General features: G+C 45.8%; 2 protein-coding genes across 2 annotated transcripts in view; one reads left to right on the top strand and one right to left on the bottom strand.

Annotated features, from left to right (window-relative positions):
* LOC8026473 (DNA polymerase alpha subunit B) overlaps window positions 1-14,286 on the top strand; it is a 24,957-nt gene extending 10,671 nt beyond the window's left edge. The window contains exons 10-17 of the mRNA XM_029969511.4: window positions 224-342; window positions 4,247-4,285; window positions 4,400-4,473; window positions 5,828-5,924; window positions 8,107-8,213; window positions 9,618-9,677; window positions 9,767-9,893; window positions 12,044-14,286. Of these exons, the coding sequence (XP_029825371.3) occupies window positions 224-342; window positions 4,247-4,285; window positions 4,400-4,473; window positions 5,828-5,924; window positions 8,107-8,213; window positions 9,618-9,677; window positions 9,767-9,893; window positions 12,044-12,196 (776 nt within the window). The 3' untranslated portion in view covers window positions 12,197-14,286. The remainder of the gene's footprint in view (window positions 1-223; window positions 343-4,246; window positions 4,286-4,399; window positions 4,474-5,827; window positions 5,925-8,106; window positions 8,214-9,617; window positions 9,678-9,766; window positions 9,894-12,043) is intronic.
* On the bottom strand, window positions 12,741-23,071 carry LOC8026474 (hexosaminidase D). The gene is made up of 13 exons (XM_029969513.3): window positions 22,927-23,071; window positions 22,751-22,805; window positions 22,476-22,673; window positions 21,434-21,512; window positions 21,279-21,364; window positions 21,021-21,204; window positions 18,839-18,913; window positions 17,861-18,056; window positions 17,136-17,224; window positions 16,928-17,006; window positions 15,504-15,614; window positions 14,551-14,637; window positions 12,741-14,147 (listed from the first exon to the last, which is right to left on the bottom strand). The coding sequence occupies exons 1-13, from the start codon at window positions 22,953-22,955 to the stop codon at window positions 13,973-13,975; spliced, it is 1,443 nt and encodes a 480-aa protein (XP_029825373.2). The 5' UTR covers window positions 22,956-23,071; the 3' UTR covers window positions 12,741-13,972.

Genomic DNA, 23,071 nt, shown 5'->3' with positions numbered 1-23,071 from the left:
CCACATGGCCATTTATCCTGGGAATTTGATGCTTCCTTTGAGATTAACCACACACTAACAATGTAAAACCACTGGCTTGTGCCGAAAGCTGACTTGGTCACTGGACTGTGTTACAATGTTTGTTAGTTACAAATTGTATCATTTCTGCACAAAAATGTGGGAGTAGCCATTTTTAATGGAAGACGATATTCACATGTCAGTTTTTTGTGCAAATATCCTTCAGGCCCTCTGCACTTGGTGGTCGCTTGTGGTCCGTACACAACTTCGGATACATTGAGCTTTGAACCCTTGACTGACTTCACTGCTTACTTGGCGGAACACCAACCTCACGTCTGCATTATGGTGGGTTTTTTATTATGTATCATGAATGTATTGCAGTCGAATCTCGTTAATTTAAATCTGAGGGGGACCAAAGCTTTGTTTGAATAATGCAAAGATTGAATTATTGGGAGTTTCCTTTCTAGAAACACGTAGGATGGGACCTGCATGTTAGTTTGAATTATCCGCGAGTTCGAAATATAAGAGTTTGAATTAATGAGATTCCACTGTATTATGTATCAAAGATGTATTGTGGGTCATGGCTTCTGGGAAGGAAAGAGTTAAAATATGCGGATGAATGGACTGTACCGATCAGATGTGAATAGAGGTAAAAAAGTCGCCTTAAAAACAAAAATTGGACTGGGCCAGGATTCAAATTGCGGGTCTTCCCATTACCGGCGAGGCAACGAGTATCTATTTTTTCCTCCTCCAAAATATACCTACAAAGAAAAGAAAAAGACAAAATATCTTTGTCACAAATAAAGCCTTTCGCACTACATAACATAGGAGACAAAGAAATGTTCAGCAGCTGTTGCCCTATGCTATTCGCAACTCCAGCGACCTATAGGGGGCGCCACCACCAAACAAACATGGTGGCTGGGAACAGGTCGTGTCGGCGCCTGAACTGCGCATTCAGTTTAACAGATTTTCTTTTGTTTAATGCCCTATTTTATAGGTATTTGAACTGCGACAGTTAGGTGTAGCCGGTACACTTAAACTTGCAGAAAATAGTTTTGTTTTCCCGGTGCTTTTTGTTCTTTTCACGTCAAACTTTTGTTTTGGAGATTTTCTTCAAAACCGAAGCTATGGGCTCCGGAGAGACGGTAATAGACTCTAATCAGTTTTGATCAGCTAAGGCAAGCGGCGAGGTCTACAGAATCGTTTCACTGAGAGTAATTTTCAGCTAACTCGCCTGCCTTGACCATACAACTTATCTGTCCGTGAAATCTAGCTTTTGTGCATTTCCGCGTTTAAGAAACAGCTCCAGTCGTCTGCTCGGTCAACAACACAGGCTGCAGGAAAATTACGAAAATGAAGCAACCGCTTGTTGAGCCAAGGAGCATGTTAACCCGGTGGCGCCCCACTAAGCAGCTGATACTCGTACGTATTTCAATTCAGGTTTTAGTAGCAATCGAGAATTTATTTTGACAAATATGCGGGTTATGTATTATATTACATACTATGTGCCACCCCAGCGATACTATTACTATATTCTTCAGGTTGAAATATGAGCTTAGTTGACTAGCTATTAGGTGAACTGCTGAATAAAAGTATATTTGACAGACAGGGAGATACTACCTAGATTCAGCCAAATGGTTCTAGCCGGCAGCACGGAGATGAATGCGGACAAACTGAAGAGAGTCTTCAGTGGAGATTCACGCTGAACCTCTCTGCATTGAACTTGACTTCAAATCCTGAACGGAGAAATTGAGTATGTTTTGTGGCCAAACAACCTGAGCAACGTAGACGTATATTGCTGCTGGCTTTGACGGGGTATAATATAAATATTGGGAGGCGCGATAAATCATAATTGTGTGACAGCTTCTAACTTTGCTAGACGCATGCCCCTCCTTTTGCAAGCAAACAATTTCCATCATTAATCGTATGCAGCAAGCAGGTTTTCCAGAATCAAGTAATTGCAAAATCAGCCCAACTCCTTTGGTGTGGTCCAGAGGCTTTTTCAGTGAAAAGCAGCCAAGACGAATAGCCAACGCACCGACTGGCATGGGTGGCTCAACCTTGAAGCTAATCGAACACAACCAAACTCAAGAAAAGCAGCTATCGAAGTTTCTCATTCATTTGACTGCAACATTGGTGTTCCCTTCAGTGAAACACCTCGTCTGTCGTCCTCAGTCCACTGTTCTACATCCTTATAAAGAAACCACTTATCAGTTACCACGTAGTCGTCACTTTGAATCTGATTTGAGACAGACAAGAAATCAAAACGTTTTTCCGTGATTCGTCCCCATCCAAGAAATCTAAAGCACGCGACCGTATGTTGTGGAGTAAACGGGCTTTCAAACATGTGATGGAAGGAAACAATCTACCAGGGTGGCCAGTTCCGCTTATTATAAGCGGATTTGGGCTTCTTTTTTCGTCGAGTCGCTGGTAGATTTTTCCAGTCGCTTGTTGCGGTTTTTGGGCTTATTCGGGTTTTCCTGCAAATATTGTTATTTTAGTGCTCGTCGTGCTCACTGACAGCGCATTTGTCGTCAAAAAAGTGACAAACAACATGACCGTTTGGCGTAGCGGTTAGGTGGCGCAAGCTACCGTCCGTCACAAAGTACAAAACTATTACTATCCATTCACAAATGTTTAGGCACCTTGCCCATCTTGCCAGTCGGTAGTTGCGGTTGTCGTGTCTAGTTGCCATTAGGGGTGTCGCAAACTTTTGTCGAACCGGATTTTTAGGCCGAACTTTCCAAGGTTCGACTGGGTCGAACCGGTTCGACAAACCTTCGAACTTTTAACCAGATTCGACCGGTTCGACTTTGTGGACAGTGTGGCCAGACCTTGATGCAAGCATATCTAGGTTTGGAGAACTTTTTTTTTTATGCAAAGGTTATTTTATTTCATGAACAGTTGCAATTAAAAGAAACAAATTCTAATCACTGAGAAAGGTAATAACTTAATTTTTTTGCAGTGTATTAACTGAAATAACTAATCAGCGCTGCCCTTAATTCATTCCTTGGCCATCACCATTCAATCTGAAGCCAACTGGCCAGCCTGTCGCGCATGCGCACATGAGTCGAACCTCAATACAAGGTTCGTCGAAATTTCCACTAAAAGGTCGAAAAAGTCGAACCTGGTCGAACTCGAACCTCGGCCGGTTCGCGACACTCCTAGTTGCATTGTATTTTGTGCAAAATGGCTTCGAAGTGGTCGAAGTATGGCAAAAGATATTGTAAAAAGTAAGAAAAGGAAACGCAGCTTAAGGACTGGCTACGACCAGACACCGGATACGATAAAAAAGCAGCGTGCAAGTACCGCAAGTGCGAGATCCGTGCTGATCATGCTGACCTCGTTCAGCACATAGCAACAGAAAAACACATGAGGAACTCTCGGCCACTTTCCAGTGCACGTTTCACTACCATGGGCTTCACCAAGTTGTCGCCTCCAAGAACGATGCCAGAACTGGAGCTCAAGCTGTAGCATGCTACTCAGCGTGCCATGCCACTATACGGCGGATAGTGGCATGGCACGCTGACTTCGTATTTGAGCGAGTTCGCCTTCGTATTTGAGCCAGTTCTCTTTCTCATTTTATTATTAATAAACGGTTTTCAAGAATGTGTACATTCATTGAACTTTCGCTTGTTTTGGGCTTCTTCACAAAGGTCGCGCCACTTTTTTTGGGCTTGCTTGGGAACGACCATTTCCTTATTCGCTCGGCCGCATCTCGCCACCCTGCAATCTACTGAGGCTTCACCACACTAATGAACACTCAGGCAAACTTAAGAAATATTCGGACCTTCGTCAAATCACATTGTTGGCCACCGCACCAACAACACGTGTCCGCGAAAGCCGCCAGAGATGCAGAGAGGCGCAAAGCGACCTGTTCTGGCTGGTTCTCGGTTTTTCCACGTGGTGCCGTCCGTTTTGCTGGAGTTGCGAATAAGTGTTTCTGACCAAATGCTTTTTAATTGGGGGCACTAATCGCTGTACAGAACTGCAGGGTGTCTCCATCATGCGCTAGTTGCATTCTTCTGTGCTTCGAAGGTAGCAAGCTCATGCTAGAGGTGGGACAACTGAGACAGTTCCCTTCTCATCGTGTCAGTGACCACAGTAATTTATTATCTCGATAATGCATGCAAGGCGGACGACACAGTGGTGGGCTCTATTTTACCGCATGGTGCCGTCGATTAGGTTTTCACCTACTTGGCCTGCAAACGTTGCCTAATGTCCATATTTCTTTCTTTCATTCCGTCAGATTGGGCCGTTTGTGGACTGCAACCACGAGCTTATTCAGGTACGTCGAGTTGAAGTGCAAAGTGTTCTAAAAGTTCGAAGCAGCGCCCACAAAGTGTTGGCTAGGTTCAAGCACCCCTTTCCCTTTTTGTAATATTTTTAATTTATTTCTTAGAAAGGGAATTTGCCTGACCTGTACGAGACCATCTTCCAGAAGCAGATAGATGCCCTGGCAAACATCTTGGAAGGGTGAGATCGCATGTTTTTTTTATGCCCGGTTCCCGGGGGCAGATTTCGGCTGGCGTGGGGGGGGGAGTGGAGTCTGCTGAGATATGACATTACAGTTGAAACATTGCTCAGATCTATTTTGTTGACCCAATATTTGCTATGTCAAAAGAAACTAAACTTTTGGCTGATGTATATCAATGATTTTATTAAAACAAAGTTGACCTTCGGGAGCTTAGAACAACTGGTTGCCCCCCCCCCCCAATAAATCTGCCCTTGCTGGTTTCTAAACCCACCGCCAAACACTTGTTAATGCCCAAATGGTGGCTAGCTAAATTTTCTCTTAACGCTGCCGCAGGCTGAGTGTACTGTTACTACAGCAATATTTAATGCCCGATACAAGTATATTACTCGATAGACGGCTTTAATAGAGTCCTGTTTCGTTAATATAAAGACGTCTGTTTCCTCCAAAAAAGCCCATAATGTGAGTCATTCATAATAACTAGACAAAACCTCATGTTTACCGAGATTGTCCACAAAAGTATTGTCTATACAGCGTCGTATCCGTGTTAACAGGGTTCATGCTAACGAGACATCACTGTGGTGCTCCACGAAAGGCTACAAATCACAGATATAGACGTTTTTCGGTTCCTTTCATTCTCAGTCACGTGGCTTCCGTATCTGGTATGCGGGACGAAAAAATAATAAAACATTTCAACTTGGAATATGCGAGAAAATATAGGTGAGGCAAAACAAGAATCTGTGACAATCATGCATTTTTCGTGAACACCTTCCAGCAGCGTGGAGAGATCAAAGCAATGTTTTAATGCATACTAGAAGTGACCACATTCAAGATGGCTGCACCCTTGTGTAAAAGGTGTATAGTGTGTAGGAGCAAGGCATCTCTGCTGCCATTTGGTGAGATCATTTTATTGATCCCACCAATGGAATCTGGGTCTGGGTGTATGAAACGCCCAGAATCTGGGCGTTTCATACACCCAGATTCTGGTACAGATCAGATTTTTGTAAAATAAATTTATCCGGAAGCTGTCGTTTGCTTGGCTCCTTCACATGCATGGACCTGCGGATAATCTTATTCCAATCCTAAAAAATTGCACATCATTAAACACTTGCAATATGGAATTAAACTGGGTTTTTCATTTTCTCAATTCACTTGAGCTTTGAACTCCACTACGAAATCAGTGAAACCAGAGCGCCATGTGGTTTCCAAGAAAACGTTTCGCCTCCTAAAAGTAACTTTCAACGCCAATTCAACTTTTGGTGGAGTGCCCGAAGATAAATGAAAAGCGTACGACGACTGTGTTATAATAAAAACAGTGTGAAATTTGATTCATACTTATGTACTTTCTCTATGCAGAACAAGAACACAAGTGGTACTGGTGCCGTCACACAGGGACGTTCATCACGAAAACGTGTTTCCGACGCCGCCCTTCAGACTGGAAAAGACCCACAAGGTCTGTGGCTTTTTGTTTGCCGCATTTATGTTAATTTAATCTCTGTTCATTACTTTCTTTGCTTAAAACAAAGTGCTGAAATTAATGTTAAACTGTCTTTATTTACCGTAAAAAGGATACACTACATCCATTTTGGTCTAAGGATGGTCTGGCAAGTTAAAGAGAATGAAAGATGACACTAAAAGCTGCGTTGGGTCTTACTACTGATAGGTATGGTTCATTATACAGGATGTTTTATTGTGAAACATTCTTCGTCTAGTCAGGCGGGTGTTCAGATTTTGATAAAGCGCAAAAGTGAAGGTGAGATAAACGTGAAGCCGCAAAGCTCGATGATGATTGGCTGACGGGAGAGGTCACGTGACCAAAAAAAGTAGTCGAGGTGGAGTGAGAAACAAAAAGGGGGCTGGCGTTAGTATTTTATTTTAAGAACTGCTATAAAGTTCACATGACATGTGTTAAGCTATTTGATGAGCACCGTGAACGTGGGCGCTGGGCTCGGTAACATTCCGGAGCGATACCGGAACGTTTCACGTGTAACATATTTGCTCAGTGATATGGTAGTTTTCAATGCAAAAGCATTAACTGTCCCATGGAGTGAACTGACGTCATCAACTTTGAAGCTGCGCCAAAGTTGATGGCGCGGCTCATCAAGGAACGAGACTCCCATTGGCTCTCGCACGGCGTTGTTAAATAAAACGCCACCAGATAAGCCCTCTCCCATGGTGGCGCAGTGCACGCAGCAGCCAGGCCGCCGGCAAGAGATGAGGCAGTGCGGGCTTGTCCGCACAGCCCGCTCGGGCGGACTCCAGAGAGGCTGTACGGCTGAGCTCAGCGCAGCGCGGTGCGGCCATTTCACGAGAGCACGCGCTCAGTCGTCGGCCGCTACTTCGGCAGTGGCGAAACGTGGCCGTTCACGCCAGTAAGCCGCAGACAAACTAAGGGAGCGGAAGAATGACATTCATGCTTTTGCATTCACAACTTATTAGAAGTGTTTCTTTATTTCTAGGCTTTACAGATTTGTTTAAAAAAAAAATCCATGAACGCTACTCTAATGCGAACTGTGCAGACAAGCTATGCGGCCAGGGGGACATGTTATAAACCAGTGTCCGGAATCCTAGCCCCCAGCGACAAAAATGGAAAATAATAAAACAAGAATTTTGCTTTTAACAGCACTCTTGGCATCGGTGTTGTTCTTGGAGCGTCGTAACTACGCATTTCTGACATTCTTGCACTATAATTATGTGCGAAGGTTTCTAAAAAAATGGAGTCTTGCAAAAAGTGCAGCCCACCTTCTGTGTCGTGGCGTCAGCATAAACAAACATGGTGGCGCCCATGGATCAGAGCAGACACTGGTCTATAAAGGGGCTAATTGTCACAATATGTCGGATAATTAACTAAAATTGGTTATTAGCTAGTTTAATGAGTATAAATAAATATATGCTTCCAATTAGAAACTTGATGAGTGTCATCGAAAACCACTAAATCTGTTAATTTTTAGGAAGAAAATGAGTGCGTGGGAAGCACGTTAGCATGCTGAAGTTATCGCTTGTGCAATGGGCACAAAGCTGGCAACGAGAAAACATGTATGACAAGCGACATGAAAATTGCGCTGGCAAGTTATCGCACAGGTAGCCTCGCACCTGTTGTGTAAGTGGTTCTTGGCGCCTTACTGTGGTTCCCACACGCTCCAAGTCTTTCTAAAATTGACTAATTTCATGGTTTTCAATGACGCTCAGCAAGTCTCTAATTGGAATCATGTTTATTTCTAATTATTAAAACATTAATTAACATCCTTTAGTTAATTAGCCAGCTTATCGTTACAATTAGCCACCTATACTATGTCCCCCTGGTCGTATAACTCACCTGCGCAGGCCGCATCAGTGCAACTTGCTCGGCCCTCTCCATACAAAACTGGAAGCTTAAAAAAAAAAGAAAAAAAGAAATGCCCTGTATGGTAACGATATTGACGTGACGGCTGCCAAAAGTAAAGGTGTAGCTTTGTGCGAGGGACCTGTCTCATTTTTCTTAACCTGCAACCGACCACGGTGCATGTAGCGCCGACGTACGCGACGTGGGGACGCGACTTTCCAAACACGCCGTCGTTCACTTTGGCGGACCATACCCAAAACTGACGTCCCCACACGGAAAGCGGCCGAGAGTCACGCTCGATTTTTCTGCGCAGAGGATACACTGCGTCCCCGACCCGTGCGTGCTCGACATCAATGGCGTGGTCGTCGGAGTCACGGGGGTGGACATTCTGCTGCACATGGGCAAGGAGGAGCTGTCCTTGTACGTCGCCCCCACCTACCTCACCTGTAGATTTCGAGTCTCTGCCCACCTCTATCCACTTTGCCCAATGTCGATACGCCGTTGATCTCGCAGTGTTTTGGAGTGCCCAGCGGTGAAACATCTTCGGTCTTGTAATGTGCAGGCCGGAATTGTTTCCTGTGCAGCCCAGTAGATGGCACCACTGGCCCCTCGTCGTAGGCGATTCTGAGTCGTCGTCACGCAGTCGATCGCACTGAAATGCAAATTTGTGAACCGGCCTTTACTCATGACGACCCGAATTGTCGCTGTAACCCAGCATGTTTGTCGCGTCGATAGGTTACCTATCGACGCGGTATCTGTCTGTTTCTATCAGGGTTGCCAGGTTGGGCTATAAATAGCCAAATTGGGCTAGTTTTATTTGTAGTTGGCGGGGAAAAATGGTAGTTGGCTATTTGGCTAGTTTGGGCTATTTCTGACCTGGGCATACGAAAATGCCTCAAAGCACTTGGGTTTATAGGTTCAAGAATGGTATTTTTAGAGTAAGTTATGTAAACATTTGACGCTTCAGTCTGTTAATCATGATAAGTATGCGACAGCAAGCAAATTCGTCTGCTCTTTGTGCAATTGTTTACCCCCGAATCTTGTCCGAATGCAAGCGTGTGCTTGCATTCGGACACGTTTCACTGGTTGAGATGGATCCTCCATCTCAACCAGTGACGGTGCAATTCCTTGAGGCCCCAACAGCACCTGTTCTGCGCATTCTTTAGGTTGTCTGTTGTAATGCGTAACCTGTAGTTTGTGTTTAATTCTGCATAGTTTTCCCGTGACGTCATTCTGATCACCATGCCCCGATACTAAGCATCCCATTAATACAGTGAAAGGTATGTTGTCATGTGCTTGTACAGGCGTTTCAGAAAGTTTGCCGAACATCCAAGGAACGCCATTTATGGGGCATTTCGGTACCGTTGCAGAGCACACAACATGTTTCCATTGCTATTGCAACTGGCCGTATCACTGCTTACGTTACCAAAAGCGACAGTCAGGTCACCCTCACAAAGACGGACTTGCGAAACAGGATGTCGATGGAAACACTGAAGAACATTTTGTATGTTAAACTGGGATTGTGGGGCAAAGAACAGTGCTGCAAGAAATAGTGGCATGAATTTCTATTTGATGCATAAAAACATAGTATGTGTCTAGTGTTTAAAATAAACGTTTCAAAAGGTCAGTGTTTTTTTTTCTTCAATTTTGTTTACTTGGCTATTTTTGGGCTATATCTCGTTGAAATTTGGCGGGTCAGAGTAGAAACACCTGGCAACCCTGGTTTCTATCCTTCTATGAGATTCTTTTCTCGCGCATTACTGTGGCTGCGTGCAATTCAATCTTTCTGCGCTTCATGTTTCCCCCCTCCCCCTTTGATTGTAGTCCGCCTGGCTCGTCAGACCGACTTTCCCGGCTTGCGAAGCACGTCTTGACGCAGCACAGGTGAGATGCGGTTGCATGCTTAAGCTAGTTTGTTGGTAAGAGAATTTTATTGTGCCAACTTTCATTGCATGTTTTTTTTTTCTCTGCAGTTTTTATCCACTCTATCCGCCGTCCGAAAGCGTCAATGTCGACATCAGTTCGTTGGAGAGTAGCGGGTGCCTTGAAGTCACGCCACACTTGCTTGTGCTGCCCTCCGGGCTTCGCCATTTCATCAAGGTGAATTCAAACGCAACTTGCGAGGAAAGAAAGGTTTTATGTGGAACTCCAGGTTCGGTCTCGTCTATGAATTCGGCAGTGGTTGAGACCAATCATGTCATTGATAAGGTGCGCAAATCGTTCTTTGGATCAGATTGCGCTGTGTCATCCATAGCTTCAATGCTGTAAAGAGAGTTGTTATGCCCTGGCTTTTCCTAGCACTGTGAAGGTTACAAATGGTGCAGTGCTATTCGATTTGAATTACTATTCGCACATTCTAGTTACTGGCGCTTGTTCTTCCGGGAGCTGCAGTATTGTTGCGAAACCTTACGATGCTCACGGACTACTTGAGTAACATGGTAGGATTTTAAATGGACTGCTTAAATGGGTCATAATAGTACCATGCTCCAGTTGAGTGGGCCTTTTGAGTAATAATGCAGATCAGGGGTCTCAAACTCATTTGAGTGTGGGAGCCAGATAGCCCACCCACAAAAAGGTGAGGGCCAGCATAGGGCGAGGGGGTTACTAATATGGGCACATTAGGAAAAAAAATAACAGATGCTGTTCCACGTTGCACAGCAGCCGAGTTTTTCAGGGGCACCCAAAGATTTCCTAAAGGAATTTTGTGCTATTTGGATTTTGTAAAATAGCCGTTTTGCCAGTGCTGTTTTTAGCTTTGATTTCTTCATACAACTACTTAGGGTTTGTACCCACCGTATTGTCATTACAAGATTAACGTGCTGGAATTTTTCAATGCAAGTGGAAACCAATCACAGAATCATTACTGTGTCGCTCGATTCACTCTCAAAGTATCCAAATCCAATGTGCCTGGGAATAATTTTTTTTTGTACGTTAAATTTTGCTTTTTTGGCAATTTTCATATCAGAATTACAAAAACACTAGGGGTGTGCGAATACCGAATAGTGGTTGTCGAATCGAACACCGAATCAAATTAAAAAACAGAAGCCAAATATCGATTTGAATGCCGAATAGTGATTTTATTTGTAGGATTTTTTCAAAGTGTGCTGTGAAGGAGATAATTATATGTGCAGCTAGAGTATGCACCTGGTGCAGAATATGCATCTCATACAGAACAAAAGCTCAAATGTATAAAAATTACGGTGAAAAAAAGAAAAAGTAGCTGCTGATAGACGTTGGGCACTAAAGATCATATTTTATGGCGCAAACATAATCAATCTACCCTAAGCGTCACAAAAAACCCAAGCTTACAGCCATGTGTGCCTTTTTTTCTCTTTAAAAGCATGAACTAATACTGCGACTTGTCCTTTTTTTTTATATTTATATATTTCAGAAAAGGGGCATTTTGCGATACTTGGTCTCAATTTTAAGGGAGAAAAATGACACTTGGGATTTGATTTTATATAACTAAACAGATAGCTGTGAAATCTGAGTAAACAGGCTTAAACAATATAATCTGAAGTAAGAAAAAAAACACGTGGTTAGGTGGCGCAACTCACTGTCCAACTGCCGCTATGCATCCATTCCTCCGTTTCTCTATCCTGTTTTAGAGAGTCTAGACTTAAAAGAGGAAGCAAGCCAAACTGAAGCCACGGAGACGGCTCCTACACAGATTGGTCGTAAGTGCACATGTGTTGTGCAGTCACGTGGAAAGAAGGCGAGCAAACGGAAGAGCGACGGCGCCTGCCCCGTCGACGCTTTCGTGCTTTCTTCTTTTCGTCACCTTCTTGCAGTTTGTAATTCAAACGTGGCCATCGAACGGTTACCCTATCAAATCTAGGCACACTATTTTTCCGTTCTGTTTTGTTACAAATCAGAATTTCCGCCTTGCGGTTCCGAAAGAATGACAAAGTGAACTCGGCTGGTTTTAAGGTGGTTTCCTTTTTGTGAGCTTGCAATCGCCGATTTCTGTGAGTGTGGCAGGTGTGTTCTACATCGGCGCTTCAATTTGAAACGAGGGACTTTACTTGTGATAAGAATTAGGCATGGCGCTGTATTAGTAATTCTGCCCAGTGAGGGCGATTTGTACGCACTAACTATATTACAGTGGCAATGCCCCGAGGCACTAAGCAGTACCACTCAACCATCGACATACCGCATGCTTTTTGGGATTGGATAGCTTGGCCCACCGCGCTGAGACTGGGCCCGTTTGTGCGTGCATGCGCTTGACTTGTTTTTTCTGTTTTTCTTAGGATGTCAACGGATGCGTCTGCATTAACCCGGAGCACATGGTTAAGGGACTGGTGGGAGGATCCTTTGCGCGCGTCATCGTCAGGCCGGTCGACAAGGGCTCTTACTCCGGTAGCATCGTCAACGACACAACTGCGGAAGTGGTCAAAATCTGAACTCCCTCCTTTTGCCCGGACCACAACGAACAGATGTCAAAGACACGAATGATGCCTTGACCCTCGTCACATGGTCGTCGAAGTTTTGGGGCCGCAGCAACGAGGAGGCGGCAGTTGCAAAGTTGTTCAGTTCGCCCTGGGTCTTTTCACTGCGACCCCGTCTCCCAATTGTTTCACGAGCAACAAATTGAATGTGTTACTCAAATCGTTGTGGAAGGGGAAGAGGCATTCGGTTGTGGTTTGCTCGTTCGCTTATTTATTATTCGAAGTGCTCTTTCTTATGCCGTTTTTATGCATCGAAGCAACTGCACGTTCCGTAACCATGAATTGCCATCCGCATGAAAGTGATGACACCAGGGACGACAATATCCAACTGACAGAAGGACATGATATACCAAATTCTCAACAACTGTACTTTTTCTTTTTTTACCTGTTACTGATGTATGCGACGCTGGCAGTTGTATGGTTATTCATGCATAAATTTCTGCTGCTGCGTACGACTTGTTCCCTTGGTTGACGTACAAACATACGAGTCGCGAGCGTGGACTGTACACGTTTAATTTATTTAATTGCAGCCGGTGGTAGTAATACATACATACCAGGCAAGCACAAGTAAACAGAGATGTCAGTCACAAAAAATGGATATTATGTGGAAACAGAAAGAAAGCCGTGTTCTAAAGTTGCTTCACTGTCGTAAACCCGCAGCATGTTTCTCTCGATTTAGGCGTTGGCTTTATGTCGTGTACCTTTGTAGTTCTGCGAATTTCTGCTCATTTTGGGGTAGCTCGTTTTTGAGAATAAGCTGGAACTCTTAACGCAAATGCCCGAGCGCAGAGGATTAACTTGTGCTTGCCTACAAGAACCTTGCAAACATAACATTCTTTGCACGCTTCAGCTTCTTTTATTTTTAATGACAAATGACATATTTCTCACTAGTGACTAGTGACTTGGCTTTTTCTGCACAGCAGTTGCATTGCCACAGGCGATCCCAGTAGCAGAGACAGGCATCTACTTTTGAAGTACGGTACTATAAATAACCCTGACTGACTTCTCTTCAGCAAGGCTAAACATTTTTTGCTTTCTCCCCATTTATGTTCCGCAACGGGAGAAGGAGGCAAGACAGATGCAAAAGCAACATTTTGGGAGACTCGATGGAGCTTTCTTGAATTTGGGTCGCTCGGTCACAGAAAGGGAGGAGCCTGGAGTGAAAACTGCAGGTTGTCCTTTGAACCACATTACAGCTAACAAACTATGCAGGTACTTTCATAATTGCTTTAAAAGTAGTTCGGTAATTCCGACTACTTCAAAAGTAGTGGGTGCCCACCTCTAGCCAGCAGAGAAACACTATCCCATGGCATGCACAAGTTACGTTTAACTAAAAGAAGAGGGTAGCTACAATGAGACAAGCTATGGCAGAACTTTACAAACCCTTGTGTTTGGCAAAAGTTTTATGTTTGATGGGTAGTTTACTAGGCAGGCTAGCCCTTTGCACATGGCAACTTTTTTACAAATATGGTGGCTTCTCAACAGTATTACATTACGAAGGAAGCCATTCTTAACGACTCAAACCGACCCGATTTTCACCCCAAGCGGAAAAAATGCTGTTTTCACTACCACCGTCGCGCGAGGTTATAATTTTTGCGGCAGGTTCTCGGACAAGCGAACGTCGCTTTGCAGGGGGAGACGACCACAGTTTAAGGGGCACGGCATGTCGTGTTGAACGTGCACATCCGTGTCACGGTGCCGGGACGTGGGTGGCGCTCGCCAATGCGTCTATCACACCGGCACGTTGACTGCAATTTGCAGGTCGGCGTCGCTCACGAGCTTCTTGAGTTTCTCGCGGCAGGGACTGACGTACGTGGACAGCCACTCCTCCACAGTGCCCTGGTGATATATCTCCGAAAGCTCCTTGGTGATGTCCCTGTACAGTGCTTCCACATTCACCAGCAGCCTGCCAATTGGAAGAAGAAACGTTGGGGTGATTATTCGGCGGAGACTTTGCGGGCAGTCTTGCAGTTGGCAACCCTGTTGCCCCAAGATGACTGCACGCCAAAAAAAAATGGCAATTAAATATTTTTTTTATTTTTTTAGTTTGGAGAACAGCATGGAGGCCCTTCAGTCACCTCATCTCCAGCGCAAGCTTCTTTTCATCAATTGACACCCTGCTTTTCTCATTATATCAGTGACTCTAGTGCTTACAATTAAACACTTTCTTAGCTGCACCTTAAGATAGCAGGCGTTACTCGCTAAAACATTAACCAACTTCGGTTTCACACCGCAAAAGGCGGCAACCACTCCCTAGGCAACACGCACGACACTATTCTTGTTGGACGCGCTTGTGAAAGTCCACATACTTTCGTGCGGTGTTGATGAACTGGTCCACGTGCAGTGGGTTCGTCCGATTGTGGGCCACCAGGTACTCGTGGAACCCGCCTTGGACGCTAGAAACGGGGAAGAGAGGATTTGACTCGAAACCTTGGCTTGAGTACCGTAGTATCCTGAGAGGTGCCCCACCCCCCAAAGATTACCCGCTCCCTATTTTTAGCTTGATTTGCTATTTCCTTTTAAACACCGAAAAATAGCCCACTCCCGGTAATTGTAGTGTTCGGATCAACGATAAACTCGGCGTAAATGCGGCTAGGTAGCTGTGGCGGAATAAAAGCGAACATTGCCGACTGGGAAGTACAGTTGTCTTTGCTTCGTTGCTGCGATGAACAGGTTTGGCAGAAAAACATTATCTAAAAATAGCGTTTTTTAAAAACTTTTTTTAGTTGTACATTGAAAGCTAGCCCACTTCTTACCTTCACCCGATTCACTCTCGATATTAGCTTGGCTATCTCTCGGGCTATCCTTGGGGATATTACGTTAGGCCAGCCAGATTTAGCATAGCCATTGCGTTTAGCATACTGTTCCGTGCGTACATCAAAAGCGGTTCCGAAGTTACGACGGACGACGTCGCAGAAGCTGGCGTGTCACGTCGTCGGACGCCGCCATCCTGGCAATCGGTCGTACAAATTCCGTCAAAACACTGTGAGCAGACGAAAGCGTCTCCGCCATCGTGGCGTCCCAACTCCCGGCTGCCGGAGCTTCCGTGGAACGCCAAGCTGGAGAACGACCCGCAGCGGAATGAGCGTCTGCTGCACCCGCCACCGCCGGGATTACGGCCGACGTCGGCAGGACACTTCTACGACGTCGTCGGGGCGGGAATTGAGGGACCACTTTTGGGGACGCGGTAAACTATGCCAGCCAGAGCGACACTGCAGGCACCACGACGGGACTACGACCGGAGTTTGTGCCGCAAACTTGCCTCGGATTTGCAAGAACCTGCTCCAGCTCTGCCATGACGTTGGCCAGGTGCAAGACCGAAACGTAAAGGTTGCCCCCGGGAAAGTTGGGTGCCGGGGGCACGGCACGAGGCCTGAAACGGTAGGAAAAGCACAGTCATCGGACTCATGGCCCGTATCCTTTTTAAATGCGTTCCCGACGGGATTGCTCTGATCCGAGTTATAAGAACAACCTTCTTAAAGAGCAACTCCGGTCAATATCTTTTAATTCGGGATTACGACTGTTTTTAACTGTGCAGCATTATCTGAAAAGGATATATTTGAGAATGACCTCAAATGACACGGCACCGCAGTGTCGACAACAGTCGCATCTTGACGATCAGATGGAATCCAAAAGGACTTCATTTTGGGGCACATTTTGGGAGAACTTAATTTTTTCACACCAAAGCAAAGGAACAGACCCGATCCTCTGTTGCCGACTTGCCCGACCCCAACCCCCACCCGAACGACTATTTCAGGTGACGACTGAAAAGGACTCTACGCGGATTATCTCCGGAAGGGCAGAGAACAGTCGTCGTTCTTTGAAAGATAGTGTCGAGGGCCGTTCGACGTCCTGCCCCTCCTGCCCTCCTTCGTTTCCCGTGAAAAATGTCGAACAGAAACACTTGAATGGCAGGCACAGTTGAAGATGACACAAAAAGGATGCGCAGCGTGCATAAGAAAATTTGAGTGGAAACATTCAAAAGAGGCCAGAAAACTGAGTGCAAAACTGCAAAATACGGGTCGAGAATCGTGCTCAACAGGTTTCCAGGGTCAAAAAGTGGCAGAAAATCTTTAGTTGATCGGAGGCATGAGAGTCGCACCAGCTGCATCATTGTCTGCAACGTGGCGGCGGCCTAGGAGCGTCTTTTGGAAAGGTGTGTACTGTATTTTGCCCATCAATGGCTTCCTTAGTCATGTTTCAGAAGGTATATAAGTAAAAGTTTACATGAGTAAAAATTTTATAAAAAGCTTATTCTGTTAAATTTGACTGAGAAAGTTTTGTTTCATTCACACAAATTTTTGGGTAAAAAAGTACCGCTAAATTTATTGAATTGTTATTTTACAGCGAAAAATTAATGTTTTTATCTCAAGGAAATTAAAAAAAAATTGACACCTTTATTCTGAGGAAACGTCATTCAGTTCCCTCGAATAGATTATGGTCTCTCTTTCCGATAAAATAAAGTTGGAAGGAAGAATGTGATGCGTTCCAGGGTTATGCCAATCAAAAGGTTTCCATTTGGCTAAACCTACTCGTTCTTCTACACTGGGTAAATGACGCTGTCCTTGATAATTTAGGTGTCCTATCTCGGAGTCAACGTTGAGGAATGCACTAATTTTGGGACCCCAGCCCTTCAATTTTACAAGAACAGTCGGGGAGTTGCAGATGAACGGTAAATGATGGTACCTTGGGTAAACGTCCAACGGTATGCTTCCATAGTGGCCAATGGCCTGCGCAACGTCGTTGCAGGCCTCTGCTGTCAGGCCTAAAAAAAATAACGAAAAGGCCACATACTGGACACTGCTATATAATTAGTGCTCCTCATTCACAAAGCCTACTTGCTCAATCGAAAGAGGAAGCTCTTCCAAAGCCCAAGCTGGATTGCATGACTTGCCTGATCTTTCTATGACGGTCTTGAGGCACAGAGCCAGACACGGGAGGGCCACTGGCAGGAGCTCGCACAACATCGTAAAGTGGTCAAACCTTCAAGGGTGGAAAGGTTATTCAGGCCTGGAGCAACCACATCAAAATTGCGGGGGGGGGGTGGTCAACTTGCTGAAGTTTGCAAGTTGTTTGCTATCGGAAAGCATGGGCTTGAGATTACAAAGAGTCGCTGCAAAGCAACAAGCTTGTTATGACGAGAGCCAATTTGTTGAATGAAGTTCTGCCTGGAATGTTTTATGGAACCAAGTTTTAGTGAAAATTGCTTAGCAAGCAAACCTTTGTGTACCGGCCAAGAGAGCTTCAAAAGAAGGGAAATGTCGGATGAGATCCACTATGCTGTGACAGTGCAGTGATTATGTTATTGCTGCATGGTTTTTCGTGACGATGCTCGAACCCCTCAGATTTGGTTCACCGTAGTGCTAATTGCACTACGAGAATTACTGACTTACGAGCCTTGGCCATGTGCACTTCGAAGAGCATAATACCTGCGAGCAAAGTTATCTACTCACTGGTTTACTGATACCGGTGGTAATACGGCTAGCCTGTCGAATCTGCTTCCACAAAGCATAGGAAGAATTCAGTGCATTTGCGAGGACATCGCATTTTAAATAATGTTCAATGAAACAGCATTCAGTATAATAATACACACCATAAAAGACTTATGTAAAGACTTACCTTTGCCATCCGGAGAGGGCAATGCCCCTGAAAGAGCTTGCATGCTGTACGTTTTCCATGAGGACGCAGTTCCATGCTTCGTGGTTGCTGATGTGGAACGAAGCTGGTGTGAGCATCTGATTAATCTTCGTGGCTCCTTTGAACGCACTGGTGATCCAGATATTCGGGAACATCGCCAGGTATTTGTCCCACAGATCTGAAACCAATCGGACAGCATGAGCATCGGTAGAACAGTCTGCCGCCGGGGAGATATTTTTGCACCATGAATGCTTAATTGCAGTTACAGTGCATTTACTTCTGTTTCCTGACATACAAAGCTACTTTAAAGGGATACTACAACGAAATTTTGGCGCTCATTTTTTGGTCTATATGTGTTCAAAGGAGCAGCATCACGTCGAACATACCAATATCTTGGTAAAAAAAGTCACGAAAAGGAATTTTAAAACAAATTAAACGATTAGCAAAGATCACCTGGTGGATGTCGCTAACGCCTCGCTTGTAATGCTTGTCTAGAAACCTTGACAGCTAGTGATGGAAATTGTCTCGCCTCCGGCCACGACGAGAGAAGAGGGCAGGAGGAACACCCCTCTTCCCAAGAATGCCTTTTGTGTGTCGCAGAAGTCGCTATTGTCTCCCCTACAAGATTACAGAACATTAACCCGACGCTCAAAATTCGTACAAAAGCAGCCGCTTTGGTGACTGGAATGACTAGGCCATCCTCTCGACGTCAGCCTCGCCGTAGCTTTGCTCGTCCTGAGACGACCTACGTCACGATTGCGTTGGATGTCACGTGGTCTCCGCTGGGCCTTCTCTGAGCGCTTGCTAGAGTGGGCCGTTTATAACGAAAAATACAGCCACCAGGCTCGAAATACAAACGTGCGATTGTCATTTACGGATATTCTGGATCATATTCAACCTATTTTTGAACACGACGGGAATATTTCTAATTTCGTTGAAGTATCCCTTTAAACAACTTACTTTGTTTGAGTCTGAACTCTGATTGAGGGAAGTAGTGCCAGACCATCGGCTCCACAAGGGTGTTCAATCCAGACCCTGGAGAAATATAAGAGAAGAATACTGGAGCGACAGTTGATGATTTGAATGAACTTTTTAAAATTTGGTTTTACTACTTGTGCACAATGAAGTGGCAGCAAAGAGTTTTAGAATAGGGTGCACAAATGCGTATGCAAAGAATAGCATTGTTGTCACCGTGCATGCACTGAACGCTAACCGCATTTTGGGCTTTGTGTGCGCTATTTCTTGGAAATTGAGCGTGTATATGCAAAGAGTCTTTGCGTTCCTCCAAGGAGGATTTGTGATGCGCGAAGAGTTGGCTAAAGCCAAGATGAGAGAGTAGAAGAGCTTTCAGCCTTTCCACTTCGGTGAAGATGGAAGACCAGCGAAGCTGTACTATGGTGGGATTGAAGTATTTATAAGACCGTTCAGTCGGCGTGGCGTCTTGCCATCGCCAGGCCTCGCGCTTGCGCATGGCTTCCGTGGCACGATCGTCGTCCGTGGCATTGGCCCGTCGGCGCGTGGCATTGGCCCGTCAGCGCCAATCACATTGCCACTTCTGTTCTCGGTGGCGTTCCAGGTGAGCGATCTGCTCTTCTTTCGCAGGGGATTCGGAACCACTCGACGCAGTGGAACTTGAGGCGATAGCGGCTTCGTGGCGTTTGTGCAACCATTCACGCTGCTGCACACGTCGCCGCCTCCTTGCACTCTCGCTCTTCTTCCTCCGAACAAACGGCATGCGGCCGACCCATCGTGAGTCCAAAGGGCAACTGATAAGAGCGATAGCGCAATATGACTTCACGGGACACAGGACACACACGCTTGGTAGGTGAGACAATGACGTTTTATTCTAGTAGGGCCGCGCCAATCACGGGGCGTGCTCGATGGCACGAATGCCGGTGGTTCCTGATGCGGACGCCGGGGAAGAGGGTGAAGCTGCGTGACAGCACAATAGACCGGCTGGGCTTCGTCACCGACAGCGTTGTGGGAGAGACGGCACAGAACACAATGGGCGGCTTTACTCGTCGTGCGAGAGTGAGGGTGACAGTGAACTGGCTCGAATTTTGTGTCGGCACGCCGCTTGTCCACAAACATGATAGTGTGGGACCTAGCCCTTAACAGCTTTGCTGTAAAACGGCGGCTCCCAGGACCGCGTCTGCGACCGCTTTGGCGGTTGTCGTGAGCGCGACGTTGGCAACATCCTCTCGACCGTGATTTTTAATACACGATGACATTGCACTCCTACGGGAGGTGCAGGTCACAAACAGTTTGGAAGACCCAGCAAAGTGGGCAACGATTGCTGGCTGCTTGCGTTGTACGATGGTGAACACACGGGACCACTCCTCTTGCCGAGGTGACGCAAGTGGACACGACCGGTCGACTGCTCGCGTTGCATTCTCATATTTAAACAAATCTAAAAAGTTATTCTAAACCAAAAAGCTCGTTTTTTTTTTTTTCCTCTCAAGTTACAGCATTTCCCGTGTGAAATAAAGATTGCTATCGTCTCATGCGGCGTTGCCAGCGCGAGATGCTAGGATTTCTGTGTTTTCGCATTGCGGCAGAGAAACACTATTCTAAATCACTCTTGCATAGTGCGCGCCGAAATTGCACATATTACTCTAAAACTCCCCAATATTTCTTAATTCTTTAACTGCTGTACAACTCTTGGCATGATGACAGATAGCCCTGGCTATACTGGTAGTGTACCGCGAAATTAAGTGTAGCCGGCTGTGTTCTCGTGCTCCCAGCTTGCTCAAAACCACCAAAAAAAAAATCACGTCGCCGGACAAGTGAGGCTCATCTTTGGCAGTGAAAGGGTTAACTGCAGAACTGCACAACGGCAACAAGCAAACAACTTGATAATCCCACACAGAGCTTCAATAGGATGTCCAGCAGATGAGGAGCTAGATTACCCTTTACCTCTAGTTACTAACAGGACGAGAACAGCATGGAAGTCCTTCAGTAGTCCTGTCTTCAGCGTGATCTTCCTACCTTCAATTGTGTTTGGCATCTCCAGAGCCTTGAGCAAGCATGCACAGCCAAAGCGTAGCAGAAGGCAAAGAGCGCGTGCTGGAAACCGGTCATTCGAAAGAGATGCCCCGTCATTGTCATCTTGTCAGTGACTACATAAAGAAACCACACAAACCTGTAATGACTTGGGGATCCATTTCGCGCATCATATCGTCCCAAATGATGAAGCGGACGTTGGGGTACCTCTTCTGCAATGTCCTCACCAGCTTGGCAACGTAGTCGACGAACAGGTGGTCCTTGCTCCACTGTTCTTCGGCCATCACGGTCCTGCAGCGGTTGCACTGGCCGAGGTGCCAGACCTACGGGCGAAGGAATCCAAAGTTGTGTTTTTACTGCCGTCTTGTGGAGGGTGCGCGGCGATCGAAAGACTTGCCTCGTCGGCACCCAGATGGAACCATTGTACGTCGCTGTGAGCTTGGATGACTTGCGAAACCATCTCTTCCACGAGAGATAGCGACTCTGGCATAAAAGGTAGTTGGAACAACGTAAGACGTGGTAGCGACCACAGTTTTATTTGAGTGCACTTACTTGGATGGCATGGGCAGAGGACGTTTGGATACCGTGAAATCTCTCGGAACTCGAGAAACTTTTGGAGCTTCAGGACAAACTGAAAAATGAAACAAAAAAGTTTGAAGAAAAAGGAGGAGGTACACATGGCTCAATGTGCTAATTGCCAGTTTGTTTGGATCTTACTCAAATGGTTAAAAGAATACCATCCAAACTATCTGTGTTATGAAATCTAAACACTTATCCACTGCTCTTTTTAATGCGAAAAAGCATTAAACGGGGCCCGATGGAGCGAGCCGACGTCATCAGCTTTTGACGCCGCGCCAAATAGCACCTTTCCCTGCCCCAATGGAGTCATCTGTAGCAGAAACCTGATGGATAGGCTCCCACTGGCTCACGCGATTCATAGTTTCAAGGAACGAGGCTCCCATTGGCTCTCACGCAGCGTATTTCCAAGGAACGCCACCAGAAAAGCCCTCTTCATGGTGGCGCTGTGGCCCGGCCGCTGGTAAAAGAAAGCGGCTGGCTGTGGAGCCTGCAAAGCCGGCATTGGCAGACTCCGGAGATGCAGCACGGTGGAGCTCAGCGCGGTGCGGCCACTTCACGAGAGCGGAAGCAATACGTCACCGGTGGCATGCTTTCGTATTCATAACTCGCAGGAACTGCTTAAATGCCCCCCCAACCTTTTTTTTTTAATTTTTAATTTTTTAATTTGCTAATGGTGTTGCACAATTAATGCCTCGGGTCTAACTTTGTGATGCACAGTGCGGATGAAATAATTTCACTCTTACATTCACAATAATTAATGAGAAACGAAGTTTTCAGTCTTGGACAGTTCTAGTGTTAATCAGTCGCTTACTCCCACGTTTTGTACATAGGCCGAGAGCTCTGAATTTTTGAGCAGTGCCCCTGGCGAGCAAAATCGGACATTCTTGGGTCGCGTTTCCGTTGTGCCTCACCAGGTTGATATACTTGTGAAACAAAACAAAAATAACGAAACCGGCGCCCCCTGGCCGAGAGAAACAAGCTTACAACACAAGGCGAAAGAACACACTCAACTCACTTCCAAGTGGCCGAAAGTCTGTACAAGAGGCACAACTATGAGATCGGAGAGCTTGGCGATCTGCTGTATGTGCAGGATGCATTCCTGCGAGTAGGCTTCTGGGTGCTTGAGATCGGCGAGGTCGCCGGCGTAGGGAAAAGTGTCCTCGTACTCGATGAGGACACCGGTTGCTCCGATGTTTCTCAGGAATGGAAGTAACTGAGTTTGGAAGAGAGCAACAGCACACACAAATCACACTTTACCCATGCAGCTAAAATATTATATGATGACCTTACCTGCTCGTAGAAAGATACCTTGAAAGCTGCACCTTTTAAATCAAGGTGAACCAACCTGCAAGAAGATTGTCAAAGATAGCCCGTAACCGACAACAGTTGTTACCGAAACGATAGTTTGTGAAAGCTGTTTACACTAAAAGAAAAATTGTAGCAAGGTAGCATTTGACTCTCCGTACCTGTGGAAAAACGGCCTGCTGTTGTTCATTGCGTGACTTGTTTACCGTGCATCGGATCGCAAGATGTACAAATAAAAATGTGCGACTTGTTTGTAAACACAGGCAAAAGGGGCAACCATACCGTGCTTGTCTTGGATTCCAGAAT

This window comes from Ixodes scapularis, unplaced genomic scaffold (assembly GCF_016920785.2).
Source record: "Ixodes scapularis isolate PalLabHiFi unplaced genomic scaffold, ASM1692078v2 PGA_scaffold7__128_contigs__length_106722199, whole genome shotgun sequence".
Classification (NCBI taxonomy): domain Eukaryota; kingdom Metazoa; phylum Arthropoda; class Arachnida; order Ixodida; family Ixodidae; genus Ixodes; species Ixodes scapularis.
This window is presented reverse-complemented; position numbering and strand designations above follow the sequence as displayed.

Coding starts and splice junctions, on each gene's coding strand:
- LOC8026474 (XM_029969513.3), bottom strand. CDS start 22,955: ATGAACAACAGCAGGCCGTTTTTCCACAG. Junction 21,365..21,433: donor CCTCTGCCCATGCCATCCAA/GTAAGTGCACTC, acceptor CTTTTATGCCAG/AGTCGCTATCTCTCGTGGAA. Junction 21,205..21,278: donor TCCATCTGGGTGCCGACGAG/GCAAGTCTTTCG, acceptor CTTCGCCCGTAG/GTCTGGCACCTCGGCCAGTG.